This window comes from Cygnus olor, chromosome 3 (genome assembly GCF_009769625.2).
Source record: "Cygnus olor isolate bCygOlo1 chromosome 3, bCygOlo1.pri.v2, whole genome shotgun sequence".
NCBI lineage: Eukaryota > Metazoa > Chordata > Aves > Anseriformes > Anatidae > Cygnus > Cygnus olor.
Window position 1 is genome coordinate 92,785,166 of NC_049171.1, and position 16,797 is coordinate 92,801,962.

Here is a 16,797-nt window from a genome sequence, read left to right on the forward strand (position 1 = left end):
TGAGTTATGGGTTTATACTGAGCCAGAGAGATCCTTGTTGGGTCACCTTCCTCCAAGACACCCTGGAGTTCTCCGAGTTCTGCATGGCCCAAATCAGGGATGAGCGCGTAATCAGGGCTGAGGGGTGTTGGGGGTACAGCTGGACTCAGAAATCACACCCCAATGGTTATTCGTGTCCATCAAGCACGTAGCAGGATCTGGAGTGCTCTAACTTGTGAGCACGCTCCTGTCTTTATCTGAGGCTTAATTTTTGTCCTGAATGCAAACTACTTGTCTGGGGAGCAGGTTTGGGGAACCACAAATCCAGGTTCTCCTCCTGCTAATTACAACTCTATAGTGCTAATATAGGAGCAAAAGCAGCAGAACCATGCTGCACCTCTTATGGCTAAGAAATTGTTCTGGCTTTATAGGCAGAGTTCAGGCATCTGGGGAAAATACTCAATTCTGCTCTCATTCCAAAACTGTAGAAGAAACTGTATGTACTTCTGATATTTGTTAGGATTTTGCTCTAAGCAAAGTGTCAAGGGGGTGATGAAGGAGTCTGTCTGTGAGCCAGAAGAACCTTTAACATCTGTACTACCACTCATGCTTGCCCAAGTAGCAAAGGAGAACAGCCATTTAATAGCTGAAGAAAATGTTTGACATGAACGGGCAGCTCTCAGGGACACACACACCTCCTGTGACCCACAGCATTAAATCTGCTTTCATCTCAGGGCAAGGACTGAGGTATGTCGTGCCCAATGGGGTTTGGATGTTTCCAACATGAGCTCTGATAGAGAACTACTGAAGCTGATGGTTTTCTGGGGCCTTTGGGAATCTAGCTAGACAGCTCTGTCTATAATTCCAAGACCTAAACACAGACCTTTCGACTGAAGAGTTTGTGGGGTTTCTTATCTTCCTTTTCTCTTTTCCTTTTTTTTTTTTTTTTTTCTTAATGGAGCTACATGGAGTTGAATTTTTAAGATAAAACCCAACTCTGAGTGGCCATTCCAGCCACTGTTGCTGAGATGCTGAAATAGAGCACTTTCTACAGCAAACAGCACACAAGGGAGTGAAGCAGCTTTGGTTGCACCCAGCTGCCTGTTACTGCCCTGTGCCAAGGGCAGTAGCTGGCACTGGCTGGCACGAAGGTAGGGATTGCAATCCAGGCTCACGCCTGTGCTTCTGTTCCTTAATGAGACATCTTAACCATGTGTCACTGCACCATTAATTGAGAGGCATGGTTGAAGAGAATTATGTTGATACCTTGAGTCTAGGAATTTAGGACTTCAAGAAAAATGTTCCATGTGAGACCTGTGGTAAATCACACGCTGCCAAAACTGCGGGCTGGCTTTCAGGCAGAAGTAGGTGATGCTTCCAAACTGAGCAGCTGAAGTCATTTTATTTATTTGAATCCATTTTTAATCGGAACACCTCAAAAATGGGGTGCATACCAATCGCCAGAGCTTCCAATGCTGCTTTTATTGCTTCAGTTGACCAGGGCAAAGCGGCAACACTGAACAGAGCCCAGGGAGTGGGACCCCCCTGCCTGACTCCCTCAGAAGCAGCAGGACCCTGCCAGCGAGAGTGGTGGCATGGGGCTAACATGCAGCCCCAGGTAACCAGGAGGTGGCTGGTGTGCTGCTAGGGCAGCAGAGCTGTGGGAGTGTGACAGGTTTGGTTGTCCTAAGAAAACAGTGTGGAGAATTGTCTTTTTTTTTTTTTTTTCCATTTGATAAATTTTTTCCTTGTCTCTTGGGAAGCCTATAATAAGAGACTTGCGGGAAAAAGGAAAACAATGCTGTTTATTTAAATGTAGGTGAATATTTCTACTTCTCTGTAACTTAAAAAAAAACTGGCACGTATGTTAATAGTTTTGTAAAGCTCCTCAGGGAGAAGTTACTATCACCATCTAGACCAAGAGCAGCTGCAAGTTAGACTGTGTTGTTATCCTGTGCTCTGTCCACTGTGGCAAACAAATGTGATGAATTACCTGGTGTCCACAGATCTCAGTATTGCTTAGGAATTGGTCTCTCGGCTTGAAAGTATAGGTGGACTTTGCTCCAAGTTAGCTGGGCTTTTTTGCAGTTTTATTAGTAAATCACAAAACACACCGGGATGTTGAGGCCTTCCTACAGTGTTTTGTTGTAACTGTTTGCTTGGTAAAGAGCATGACTCTCACCTGCTTGAAATCTGTGGTGCAGTCATTGGCTTGATCATTTTAAAAAGATGATAGACTAGAAAATCAGCCTGAGCTTGAGACCAGTCCAAATCATGAGTTTCACAGAACAGCCTGATTTTCAGCAGAAAATGTTGAGTGTTGAACAACAGAATTGCTCCGTTGTCTATGCTGTTAGAAATGTAAGTTTGGACGCCAAGAAATGGTGCATTTACACAGTGACAGCTGATGTACATTTAATTTTAAGCACTTCTACTGGCATACAGGAGAAAACAAAGGTTTTAAAAAGCTGCACTAAACCTCTGTTCAGCAGAACAAAGCTCAGTTATTGATGCAATGTATGTATTAAGTTTTGGGTGAGAGGTTGGGTCTTTTTGGCATATAACTTGCACTGTCAGAGCTTTGCTAGCTAGATGCTAGCTATCCAGCTGGGTCCTAAACATAAGGGGAAAATTCACTGAAGCTTACTAACTTGAGACATGTAGGTGTACTAGATAAAAGGAGGGTGTTTGGACACCCTGAGAAAGTAGTGTTTGGCAGCACTAGCAGAGGACATATTAGCAGTTAGTGATTGAAACCTTTAAAAGAGAGCTTGATGTGAACAGGTATTTCCTGATCTCTATTTCAGTGATTTATTTATTTTTTCCCACCCCTTAGTTGGCTAAGGCTGTGACATGCTGAGCTGGTCTCTGTCAAAGTGCCCTGAAGACCAGTGGGATGCTGTAAAAGGGTGGTGGTGGTGGTGGGGTTAACATACACCCCCCCCAATTTCCTCGTCACTGGCAGATGTTCTGTGCACACTTGTGATTCCAACAGAAAGTAACTCCTTGCTTCTAAAGCTAAGTCTGGCATCCCATCTGGAAAACAAGGTGATGATAGCCCACTTCGACAGATTATTCCAAAGAGTCACTGTTGTTTGAGAAACTCAGCAGTAGTTATCAGAAGGGTTAAGCACCAACAGCTTCCATACAGTCCGTCAGCATTTAAGTGCATATTTGAAAGTGACAGTTTTAATGTGTCTGTTCTCCTACAGCATGATGGTTACTGTGCTGGCAGAAATGGTAATTCCTGCAAGGAAAAGGATCGGTGTGTTTAACAGCAGCGTTGCAACACGGGGCTAGGTGAAGCAGCTTGGACTGGGGACAGCCATATTCATGGATGTGTCAGGACTGTCAGAATACGATGGCCACAAAAACTGAAGTGGGATGCTGCAGCAATTCAGCCCCTGAAATCCCAGACCACGGCTCTAGGCAAGTACTTGTTTTGACAAATTATTATTATTGCTGTTTTTCACAGTAGCATTATGACAGGTACCTTCAGCTCCTAGGTGGACATACACTTTTGAAATTGAAGCAGAAGTACAAGTAATAAGAAAAGTTCTGGAAGTGTGGTCTACAGGGTATTTTTACTCCGTATGAGGAAAGCTGGGCAAACTAAAAAGAGCTGGACAGTACCGGCCCTTGTCAGCTTACTTCTCAGGTCTCAAATATGGGCAACCTTAGATTGTTCTTTCATTCTTTAAAGATCAATGCAAACCTTTATTTTCTATAAATAATTTAATAAATACTTTTGTTTTACAATGATACAACAAATGACAAATTCATAGCAAATGAGTCACAAAGAATTTAGGATCAGTATACTTTAATAAGGTATCAGTGTCAAAATACATTTCCTTATCAAGTTAAAGTTCCCATACAGTTATAATATTGTCAATAAGAATTCAGCAATATAGATTATGAAATAATTATGATAAAAAGTATGATTAATATTAAGACATGGAATATTTTTCAGAGTGTTTTAGTAAACTGTTAGGGTATAACATTTTTAATGCTGAAACTACACAAATAAGAAACAGAAAAGAGCAGTATTCAAGTGTCTTTAATCCTTGAAGCCTTTAAGTCCTTGCCACTGAAGGTTTGTCAAATCTGGCTTGTCAATTTTCATTACATTTTGATGCTTAAAATATGTTTTTTTCCACATAGAAATAAGATCACTTTAGGAGTAGCTTATTTTTGGTAATAAACTCTTGAAAAATCTAGCTGCAATAGGGGCTATCTTTTTTTTTTTTAATGTTATGTACCAATAATAATAACAACAAAAGATCTGCTTTTCTAAGAGTGCACAGTGTGTATGATTAAGACTCACTTAACACAGCGATCTCCGAAGTGCTCAATGAACCCAAGGCTCCCTCTCTGCAAGCGTCAGTGCATGATAGAAAGCAAATTTATAAAACACATTATTTTTAGACTTCCAGTTCCACTGAAGCCTATCTTTGTTCTAAGTTTCTGGGCCAGATTTTTTACCTGTTGTACATTGCACTGTTCCATTTTTTTCAGCAAAGCTACAATGATTTATACCAGTGGAGGAAACAAGATGGACATATTCCAATACATTATCCTGGTTTGTATGCATTTCAGAGTCAGAACTGCTCACCTGCCTTTTATTAGTTTAATATTTTTGCTGTTTAAGTACACTGTAATTTCAACCTTCAACATTAGCCTTTGAAAGCATTCAAAGCCTTACTTTTTAAAATATGTGCATGACAATAAATGATAGTTGAAAAGAAGCTCTGAAAATGTCTGGCTGAATTTAATGACATTTCAGATCTTGATTAATATAAGGTAAATTAAAATGAGAGAGACCTGTCTGCCAGTAATTCATCTCACTACACAATCCTTAATTCTTTTTGTCTACTTATAACTGAGTTAGCCTAATATACTGGGAAATACTACTTTTAGTTTTAATGATTCAATATTGAAATTATATTGCTAGCTAGCATATAACATGAAAAAGGCTAGCATTATTCAGAGATGTTAGCACTGGCCATTGGTGAGATTCCTGAACTGTCAGCAACATCCTAAGAAATAGTACTAGTTCTAGCAGAAACAGCTCTTATAGTTGTTGTGTCCTAAATACAGCAAAAGTACCAAGAGATGATTAACAACTGACCAAGAAAGATATTATAATAATAATAAAAAAATCTGTTTTGTGTAAAAATAAAGAGAACACCAAAGCACAAAACAAGAAATCTCAACACAAACAAAAATCCTCCACTGGGGTAAATCTGTAGGACTCCTTTGTCTGTAGAGCTAAGCCAGGTTAAGTCAGCTGAAAATGTGGCTTGCTTCTGAGGAAAAAAAAGCTTACAACGTGCAACCTTCACAGATACCCACAAACATTGTAGTTCACCATTCACATTTCTTTCAACAAAGTGTATAAATTGAAGGGAAGGGGAGGGGGTCAGAAGGCTGGGAATTTTTTCTTTAGTATGCTTTCCCAAAAGTTATTAAAGTTACAATACAATAAATGCTGGAAAACAGAAAGACTCAAAGGATATCAATTTGGCAGATCAACAAAAACTGTGGTTGGAGATCAAATTTGTTTCATTCATCTTTGGCAATAAAAATAAATCTTTGCAGTACTGCAGCCAAAGTATCACAAGATGAGGCATTTATACCACAGCTTTTTAATAGCATGAAAATTGAAGAAAATCTGAGTATAAATTACATCTAATGAGATAAGGGGAGGGTAATCAAACTCTGTAAACAACACATTAATTGCAATAGAGAAAATACAGTAGATGTATTTCTTCAATACGAATAATAAAGTGAGTAACTTCAAAAGGCCACTATTTGGTAACGTGGACAGGTTCAATATCTAAGTAAAATCCTGTAAAAGTGTATTGGTATTAGAAATTGTCTACTTGCAAAAATATATTTAAAAACTGAAGCTGTTTTGAACAGTATAGGCCAAGGAATATTGCAGGATTGCTCAGGTTGCCTGGTCCAGGGCTCTGAGCAGTTCACTGCCCTGCAGAAGCGTGGAACTGCCCAAAACAGGGACATTAACCTCACAGTCATATCTTGTCAACTCAGGCAACAAATATGGTTCAAAGGAGGGTCCCAGCAGACGACTTGTCACACCTGAAACAGAGTAAAGTGAGTCATGGCACTGAGACCAGAGACAGAGAATGAGAGAGAGAGAGAGAAAGAGAATTTCTTTCCTCTCCTCCCCCTTCTGTTTATACCAGTTATAATTTCATTTTCTACTTATGTCAATGTGCCTCAGAACACCAACAGTTACAGTTTTTAGAGCAAACCTATGCCTCTCTGCCGTAACGGCTTACAAGCATGAAGTTTTCCACCTCTATCCCCAATTTAGATTGTTCTGAGGAAAATGATACTGGTGCAAATGAGGAAAGCTATAGTAAACAAAAGTTTCTAAACTGACGCCTGCACTCCTTCTACATATACCCCCTTTCATTAGTGATTGTCATTTGTAGAAGGCATATGTTAGACTGGAACCTAATTCAGGCATCAATGCTGCACTGCAGTTTAGTATAGTTTAATCAATTCCATCACAAGGCAAGAATACATAAGAGGATGGCTAGACCACCAAGGCACAAAGGCATTAAGTTCAATTGAAATGAAGAGCAAAAATAATTTTTCCCTCATATATCACAAATGTAAACATTAACATTTCATACTAAACAATTAACTTTGCATTTAGGGAAACAAAATTTTGGTTCTCAGTTTATCATTCTCTTTTTTGTTGTTGTTATAGTTTTTACTTCATGTAATCAGCACCAGAACTAAATGATGTTTTCCAATTGCTGTATTTGACATCTCTTACCTGATACTTTATGAGTTGGCTGGACAGGATAGTCCTGATAATGGGAACTGTAAAACTGAGGGGGAAATGCTCCTGCTTTCAAATTCTCACCAGGACTGCCACAGGTGGGTTGTTGTTGCTGCTGCTGTTGCTGCTGTTGCAGTTGATTCATTGGTTGGCTCAGACCTCTTGAGTTACAGACAAACTCATCTAATTTACATAGAAGGAAAACAAAAGTTAAATTAAGCTACTGTAATAATTAGAGTAGCTAATACTAATTCAAAGCAAAGTGATCATCAGCATGATGATCACACGGTGTAGGCATACCTATATATTGTAGCAAAGCATGTCCAAAACCAGTGCTATCTCTGGGAGTAGTACTGTACTCAAGACACAGTCAAATAATGAAGTACAATATTGCAGAGAGGAAGTATCAGTTCTATCTCTGAGGTGTCTGCACATTACATCAGCATTAGGTAAACCCACCTCCATTAAATTGATCCCTATTGCCTCCAAAGCAAGGGCATGAACCTATAGGAATCAATCTGCTTGGTAGCTATTGACTGTACCATAAATTGTTTAGCTCTTAGTGATACAAACTGATCTCTAATTTTAGTTTACTGATTTTTTGACAGTGCTTATTAACATCACCTTTTGAAAGAGTTTTTATTTCTATTCAAATTTTCTTAACATTTTGTTTCAACACTTAACTTTGCAAAGTCAATTTCTTTTCTCTTACCAGTAAGAACACTTGTGCTGAGAGACTTCTTTTCTGAAACCAAGGAACAATTTTCCCCTTTGAGAAATTTCATTCTCTTCCACATTAAGTGAGATGGGTTAGTGACACATGGATCTCCCTACAATTTGGAGAAAAGAAAAACATATGATCACACTGATGATCTTGGTATGTTCAAAGTTTTGAAGGGGATGCATTTTCTTATAATTACCCCACTCAGTTGTTGCAATGCTTGTTCTTCATAATCCAGTTGTCGCTTCAGTTTCAAACTATTAGACAGAGCAATTCTTGCTGGGTTTATATCTATGCCTCGTTGCCCAAAAGCATCCAGTGGCCTGTTGAGAAAGGATCTTTGGGTGAGCAGGGAGGCAAATCTAAACGACGTTCTTCCGTTTAAGCTGCCTTTGACGCATGACGCTGGACATCACGTGTTTTTGTTTCCTTTTGTCAGTCATCCTACAAGCTTTGGAAACACTCGACTTTTGGGATCAAAGACTAATGAAAGATTAGCATAAACAGCCTCTAGAAATCTCCAGACAGGCATAAAAATACCATGGAAAAGAAGCTTGAGATTTTTTTTTTAAGTTTAGGATTTTGAGAGCCATGCCTATACCTTTGCTTTGCATAGTAACACACAAGTTGCTGTTTGGGGACAAACCCTCTCTTTCCAAGTGTATGTTCAGATGCTGGTATTTCTGCCGGCAACAAGAAAAGTCCTGAAAGCAAACTGCAGGTAAACTGCACAGCTCTTTATTTTAAAAGGACTGTGCCTATTTTATGCACTTCCTGACTGTTTCAGCATGACAAGCTTTGAAAACCCACACTCTGCATGCTACCCAAGAGCTACAGACAGAATGATAGGAAACTGCCAGGACTGTGACTTCTGAGCTACACACACACAAACTGTGTGTACCAGAAAGTAACAGAGATGAGGAAGAGCTGGAGAGGAAAAAAAAAAAAAAATTATTTTAAATTTTAGTTGTAGTACTTATATATGCCAGCAATAGGTGTACTGTCATCCCTGCCTCTCCTTTGTTTTCTGTTGTGCAAAAAATACGTGCAAAATCAGAAAGTAGGCATGTGTCCCAACTTACCAGTAAGCCTTTTCAGAACTTTTCTAAACTGCATAAAGTAAAGCAGGCTTGGCAAAATTACTTTGGGTAATTTTTACCTGACCACCTAGAAACACAGTCACACATCTTTACAAGCAACAAAAAGATAGCCCACTTGTGCTTCTACTAGACTGACTGCCACTGGGAGAGGACCACACTAATTTCCCCAGAATTGCAATCTGATGCCTATCAAAACAAGTTATTTCAGCTGAACTGAGGAAAAGAATTTTTCAAGATTATGACCCAGCCTCCCTCCCCCAGATATTTCCCGAGTAAAATACAATTATAACACAAAAGCTCTTACCTTTTTTTATATATGGGCATGCCGGGAGAATGTACTGGGGGCCCTGAGGGTGAACTTGATAGGGTTCCTGAGTATTTATCCATGAGTCTCCACTTAGCTGGAACATATTCTAATGGGGGATCAGGTGGCCATTGGGTGTTTGGTCTTCCTCCCATCGAAGACAGGGGAGTGCTGGCTTGGTCGTGGTACGGTGGCAGCGATGACCTACTCATATTGTTGAAGAACACAGATGACAGTGACCCATGACCAGGGTTAATGTTTTTATTTGATAGCTGTGGGCAGTATTTCTCTGGGAGGAACTGATTCTGTGAAGCAGAAGCAAGGGGTTGGAAGATAGTACTCATGCTACTTAGACTCTGCTGGGTATTTTGTGCGCTTTCAGAGAGAGGACGTTCTTCTTGGCATATCGGGCTGAGCTGGAAATCTTCTCCATCCATAGGAATGTAAGGAGCCAAGGTTTCAAGGTCCAGTTCATTGAAGTCAGTCTGCACAAAAATGAAATAAGTTCATAATGAACCTAGAAGTTAATAACAGTTGCGGTGGTGTGATGGGAAACACTACTAGGGAGATTGTAAAGCTAAAAAGTCACTGTATAAAAGTCACAAATTTATATAAATGAAACTCACCTGCTCCTATTTATAGAAATGTCTTATTTCTGCAAATGGCATAAATGTTGTACTCATCTTGGCTTGGACAGAGTTAATTTTCTTCCTAGTAGCTCATATAGTGTTATGTTTTGGACCTGTGACCAAAACAGTGTTGATACACCATTGTTTTAGCTATTGCTGAGTAGTGCTTAGAGAATGAAGGCTTTCTCTGTTTCTCTCCCTGCAAAACCCCCCAACGAGGAGGCTGGGGTTGCACAAGAAGTTGTGAGGGGACACAGCCAGGACATCTGCCCCCAACTGACCACAGGGATATTCCATACCACACGACACTGTGCTCAGCAATAAAAGCTGGGGGAAAGAAGGAGGGGTAGGGAGACATTCAGAGTTATGGTGCTTGTCTTCCCAAGAAACCATTACACATGATGGAGCTGTGCTTGCCTGGAAATGGCTGAACATTTGCCTGCCAATAGGAAGTAGTGAATGAATTCCTTATTTTTGCTTTGCTTGCACGTGCAGCTTTTGCTTTTGTCTATTAAGCTGTCTTTATCTCAACCCATGAATTTTCACACTTTTACCCTTCCAGTTCTCTTCCCCATCCCACTGGGGGGGAAAGAGCAAGTGGCTGTGTGGATCTTTGCTGCCTCTTAGGGTTAACTCAAACATTTCTCATTTTGAGGTTTTGCAGGAATTAATTTATTTATATTTTGTCCTAGAAAGGATGTTTACTTGCTGTTCATCAGGCCAGATTAAAAAAATATGCTGCTGCTTGTATTTCTTATCCAGTCTACAGAAGCTTCCAAGTTCCGAAGCTCTCTGCTGCTTCTTTCTTAGCAGGGCCACGACAGTGATACCCTAAGGCACTTACTTCATGCAGTTAGGGATAGAAATGTACACCTCAGCTTTTGAAAGTGTATGCTTGTGTTAGTGTTGTGCATCAAAGTTTTGGTGTATGTGTGCAAATGCAATTTGCATGTTATGTCACTGTTATCTGCACATACAGCATGCATCTCTACTACCTGCTAGCATAGGACTGATTTTCATGGATTTGGAAGAGATATTAGTTCCTTACCTGGGAGTTGCACTGATTTTTTGATTCTGTGTCCATGGCAAAGAGTTTTTCAATCACCTCAATCTTCAGATCTTCATCCACAGAACCGTAGTAATCTCCTGGGCTGCTTGGCTGCACAGAAATAAGAATTTGCTATAAGCAGCAAGACAACCGCAGTGCTGCCTTAGCATCATGCAGCTTATACTGTGCTAGTCAGTAAACAGATCTTCTCTATGAAGAGAAAATAGCAAGATTGCATATATAGTGTCCTCAAAACCTAAAACTGCACTTCTATCACATCCTTTTCTCCAACACAAGATTACTTGTCGCTACAAAATTTGAGAGACATACCAATTAACAGAGGCACCCAATACAGGAACCTAGTTGTCTTGTTAGTTTAAAGGTATTTTGGAAACTCAGACCAGTAACATGATATGTACACTAATAAATTATTTTGTCAAGAAAGGAAATGCTTTGCACCACCTCAATGATGTTATTAAAACTGGACATTATCTAGTAAAGATCGGGCTAAGAGTGGCTCCAGCTCTTGAGGGCAATGCCCTGAAAGCACATTCATTCTTTCAGTGGTGAACTGCATGGAGCTGCTCTGTTGGGTAAATTTTCTCTGGAGCCTGTGTTGGATAAATTTTCTGGATGAAGACTGTAGCTTCTAGTGAACAAACAGAAAGAGGATTGATCTAAGGGAGATTGTGCTAGTGGCTAGACCATTTTACACTGGCATTTCATTTAAGGCTAACTCCGTGAATGGTGGTAGCAAGTTCATCTGCCAGTTGGTTTATAGACTATCATAATTACTGAGTGAGCTGGGACAAAATGAGGATTACAATACAAAGGCATGATATAGTTCCCATTTGATATTTTTGCTATCGATGCTCAAGATATACACAGTACAGTAGGAATATAGTTATGCTGGGTCTGGTTACAAGCATTGAGACAGGACTGCTAATATGAAAATATCACCTGCATATATTGATGGGACCTACACAAAAAACACCACTTTCACATTTTTTTTAAAGCTTTTCTTACCGTGGAACAGCTACTGTTGCTGCTTGCGCTTGGAGTACTGCTGCCGGGTGCAATCTGAGGCATGGTAAAGGATGGTATCGTCACTGTTTCACCTTGAGCAGCATGGCTTTTCACTTCCACTGGCCAGGGTTTATTTGGTGTCAAAACAGTGCTGGTAAAGGCAGGGGCTTCCTCAAAGTTCTGTGTTCCTGGGAAGAGTTATAACAGTATTAATGGATGCCTTTAGCTCATGTGCCCTGTTATGATATAACTACAGCTATTCATTAAAAGTGAACCCTGCTCCTAGTTGCCATAACAATAAGTTGGCAAAGACTTACCGTATCTTACTTAGTCAGCAAGAAAGCCTGATTCTGCTCTCATTCACAGAAATTTTCCACTGATATGAGCACACGGGCTCTTATGACTGTTACTCCTAATTTATACACAGCAAACAGAACTTGTCTATTAAGTTCTTAAATGTAGGTTCATACATGGTTCTTTGTTACACAAAAATTATTTGCACAAATACTAACCCAAATCCAGGGAAATAATGGCATCTCCAGGTGTTGGTGCCAGCTGCGCAAGTTCCTCTGGTTCTTCCTTTAGCTTAGTAAACAAGAAATCGCTCTTCTCTGTCCCATGGATCCCGTTCTTGAAGGCCGTGTTCGTCGTGAGCAGGTGAGGCTTGAAAAGTGATTCCGTTTGGTCCATAGAGAACACTATATCGTTCTTCTCTATTTCACTAGCAAGAAAAAAAAAAGGTTTAAGGCATTTTGCTCTCTAAAGGAAAAAGATGTGGTAACACAGGTATTACAGACTCTCTAAAGATCAGCTGTAAGAGCGTTTTGGTGGCTCTCGGTGGAATGCCAGGCTCTTGACAGGCGAGGCACGGTTCCAGCGTTGCTGAGCACCACAATCTCAGATGACGCAGAGAGTGTGGTCAGGACTTCTGTGGGAATACTCGGGGCTTTGTTGCTCTGTTTTTTCAAGGGATGTAGTCAAGGCTATAATGACCCAGACTCAAATAAGTATTTCCTATTTTGGCCTCATCCAGGGCCAAAAATACTTGGGTTTTGTCAGACAAAGACTATTCTGTGGTCCTGATTTTTGAGGAGGAAAATGGCTTTTCCTAGCAACCCAAGTTACAATTACTACTGAATTTTATCTCTCTGTCACAGTACTAGAAAAATAAAACATATTTAGTCATTGTGTCACACAACAAAATCTTTAGTGCAAGCTTTATGCTCTGGTCCACTAGCAGAGCAGTTGCTCTGTAGATGGAAGAGAGACTATAGTGTATTTCAACAGCTTGTATGGGCATGGTCATGCCATATTCTTCATGAATGTCTAACATCAGTAAACAAGATTGAACAAACATGACTAAACTGATTTAAGCATAGCAGCATTGGATAAATAGACCATTCAAAATACCTCTGATTAATGCACTTCTTCCAGCACGTGGATTTAAGTGTGGTTTTTTTTTGTTGTTCTGCGCAACTTACCTCAGCACATAGTTGACACAGATGATACACTGAGGCTGTAGGTTGCGTGTGTTGTAAATGACAGTCCCTTGAGTCTCCAGCCATACGTATCCACCATGCTTGGCAAGCATACGGTACTGGCCAGTCACCACTTGACCTTTTGTGCACACTGAAAAATGAGAGCAGAGAGGCATAAATAACGTTGCAGCACGAGTAAGAATGCACTATATGTAACACTAATTTAAATAAACCTGTTTCTGAGTTTTCATTACACAAAACTGCACAAAAACAACTGTAAGCAAGGATGCTTAATTTCTGGAAAATTCAGCCGTTTTTGGTATAAAAGGGGCTGTTAAGCTGAGGTTCCCACTCAAGATGCCTGGCATTTGAGTTCTTTGGATGGACTGGGTATTCAGATCAGGGCGTGGAATTTTTTTGATTTTAATATAAGATCCTTACTGCTCCACAAATAAACCCCACTGCATATTTCTTGAAAGTCCCTTTTCTAGTACAATTGCTCTCAATTTAAGTTCCTGAACTGATCTGTGGGAAAGTAAATTTATTTAGGAAACTATTCAATAGTTTCCTTATTTAGGTGATGGATATTCCCATGAATCAGATGATTTAAAAGCAATCTCCACAGAAAGTAACTGTCACGATTGCATTCCATACCAATCTCTTTTCTATGCCTTAGAGTAAGGAGCTGGAGATAACACAAAGAAAGTGAAGATGTCATTAGGACAACAGTGGTCTTAGGTGACTGAAGAAGTAATATCACTTTAAAAGGCATCAACAGTAAGAAAGATAAATGGGATTCTTTTGCCTAGTACAGAAAATAAAGTTGAACTGTTTTCTCTGGCTGTTTGAGCTGTTTTGGTCCTCTGTAATAGCTTGAAAGTAGCAGACAAGAAGTTTGTGTGTTTTTTACACTGGCCTGTGTTTCTCAAGCACTAAACTGATGACAGTACAATTTGGGTTTAAAGGTTCATGTAGATGTCTGAAAGGTGAAGGATCCCCCAGGTATTTTGTAATACTTGGGGAGAATGAGATTTCAGTATGGAGCTCTGGACTTCTGAGACATGTAGTTTTATGATGTGCTGCCAGGTGCAAACCCTTTCCTAAAAGCAAGGGATATTGTCATGCAATTTATAGTCATCAATCTGGGAAAAATATTGCTGATTGAAAGTGGTAAAATTAGGGCTGAGCATTAGAGTATGCAGGCAGTACAAACAAGAGGTTGTATTTGTAAGCAGGCATAGTCGCACCAAGTGGCAAAATGGGAACTGGCACAACAAAACCTTTGAACACTTTGGCAATCTTTCCTTCTAAACAGCTTTTATGCACTAAGACAGTACACCATCAAACTAATGCCCTAAAAATAAAGCAAATTGGCTCAGGAAGGCTGGAACTTGATTCTGCAGTCTTTGTACAGAAAAATTCCTTGTGAATGTGGCCATTAACAGAAACTATTTATTGTCAGTCTCTCCAACATTGCCACCACACAAATGTACAATGCAGGCCTGTGAAACACAACTGTTTTGCAGATAATTGTTACTGTGTTTATCTTTCTATCTCTGAAGTTTGTTTGTTTGTTTTCTTCCTAGGAGTATCTAATAATCCTTTATTTAATTTACTTAGACAAAGTAGAACATTACCTTTATTGATTAAATACTTCTGGTGGAACAAAATCAAAAGCCTTTCATTTCAAAGTGTTTTAGTGACTGAACTGTTCTGCTCTGCTTGTGAAACATAATTACACTGCTTTCTAATCATCAGCTCATCAATAAGAGTCACAGTGTAAGCGCCTGCTACATTACAAAGAAGCTTTTTACTGCTTTAATCTTTTTTATTAATATTATTCAAAGCATGTCATGTTCTGATATAATAAAGTACAGCAGAATCCCTCCTTGGGGTAATCTCATAAATTACTAATACACTTGTAACTGCTGACTTTGTTATCAATGCTGCATTAAAGGTTCTGGCTTTGGAGTGAATTTCTCTTTCTTTCTTTCTCTTTCTCTCTCTCTCTCTCTCTCTTTCATATACATTTATATACTTATATACATACATGCCTGTATCTTTACAGAATTAGTAACATCTCAATGAAACACGCTCACATGAGATACCTTATCTTGGGGAAGAGAAGGGGGGAGGCAGGGATGAATTTAATTGAATATAAAGGTGTTTTTTTGTTTGTTTTTAAATTTCTGAGAAATGTTTAAGAAATATGATTCACTTGGAAGGCTTATTGAACTTCTGCTTGTACTACCAAATGACATGCCCCAGATGGTGACATCAGCTCCCCAACGAAGTCAACAGCAAAATTCCAATTGCCTTTAATGGCAACACGACCAAACCCTACTAGAAGTGTTTATTGACTATTAATCCCTGAATGGAAAATATAGCTCTACAGTCAATCATTTGTGTAGATTTATGTAACAAAACAGAGATTTTCACCTTGCTTGCATAACGTGTGAAAAACTGAGTATGCTAACTGCTGCCAAATGCTTTCTAATCTTCCTTTTGATGATGACTAATTAAGACTTTCATATTCTATATGCAACTATACTTCCAACTAAGAACACAGACTATTGTGCCTTGCTTGAATGCAAGGTTGCTTTTGAAAAAGTTTGGCACTGTAAACAAAAATCACAGTAAAACTGCACAGAGCATGATTTTCCACTAAATTGGAAAGAAGGGAAAGAGTTCTGCTTCTATCTCACAGACTCATTTGAGGTTTCTCTCCCTCTCTCTTCAATCTTCAGACTCCTATCTCCTATGTATCTTGACAATACTAAACAGTTGGCACTATCAGAATTGATGCCTATATTGTTGTATGAATATATACTCTATATAAAATATTTCTAATAAAAATGCTAGTTTAATAAATACAGGAGTACTGAACACAAATACCATATTTGGTTCTGCATTCTGCCTTGTGTCTCCTTATGTAAGCTACGAGTTGCATACTTCCATGTGTAAATGAACATGGCCAGGAAGAACCAGTAACTTCTCTATAAGCTATGTGCCTGCTTGGTTACCCTGTGCACTAGACAACATCTCAGTAATAATGGCACACATTAAGAAATCTAGGGGTTTCCTACTCCGAGGGCTTATGTGCTTGCTGAAGGCACAGCTTGCTGTCACTTTGCCTTTGTGGTCATTCTGTGAGTCACTAAGAACCCTGACTGTCCCAGAAGATAGAGGAAGCATTTATCTTAGAAGGACTAAAAGGGTCAAATTTTCTGACGACGTAACCTGACGATTCTGTTGTGGGCAACAACATTTATTGGTTAATCACAGCATGGAGTGTGGTCCAGTGCTTCCAACAGTAGAGATCATCCATGTTGATCCTGTACAGTATCATAGACACTATGGAAGAGTTCAATCCTAAATATTTACTATCTGTGTAGTGCACTGTGCTTTGAGCACTTTTGCTAGTTAACTCACCCCTCTGCGCCTTCCTTTGACTTCATCCAGCATCTCAACCAGTCCATGCCCAACAGCAACTATCTGTAGGACATGGCCTTTTCTATAGGCACAAAGATAATCTAGGTGTAAACTTGTGCCCTCCATGAGATGAATCCAATTGCTACAGGGAGGAGAAGCCTCCATCAATGCCTGGTTAATATGGTTAGCAGAAGCTCTCCAGAAATCTTTACATGGACTAGTCTTGATTCAATGGTCCTATCTAATTAATTAAATAGGGATAA

General features: G+C 39.5%; 1 protein-coding gene across 2 annotated transcripts in view; it reads right to left on the reverse strand.

Moving 5' to 3' along the window:
- Nucleotides 1–3,782: 3,782 nt before the first annotated feature.
- EPAS1 (endothelial PAS domain protein 1) overlaps nt 3,783–16,797 on the reverse strand; it is a 114,368-nt gene continuing 101,353 nt past the window's right edge. For both annotated transcript variants that reach the window (XM_040550879.1, XM_040550881.1), the window contains 9 exons: nt 13,106–13,253; nt 12,137–12,345; nt 11,625–11,812; nt 10,599–10,709; nt 8,922–9,406; nt 7,717–7,840; nt 7,509–7,626; nt 6,791–6,979; nt 3,783–6,081 (listed from right to left, as the gene is read on the reverse strand). In XM_040550879.1, the coding sequence (XP_040406813.1) occupies nt 5,930–6,081; nt 6,791–6,979; nt 7,509–7,626; nt 7,717–7,840; nt 8,922–9,406; nt 10,599–10,709; nt 11,625–11,812; nt 12,137–12,345; nt 13,106–13,253 (1,724 nt within the window). In that variant the 3' untranslated portion in view covers nt 3,783–5,929. The remainder of the gene's footprint in view (nt 6,082–6,790; nt 6,980–7,508; nt 7,627–7,716; nt 7,841–8,921; nt 9,407–10,598; nt 10,710–11,624; nt 11,813–12,136; nt 12,346–13,105; nt 13,254–16,797) is intronic.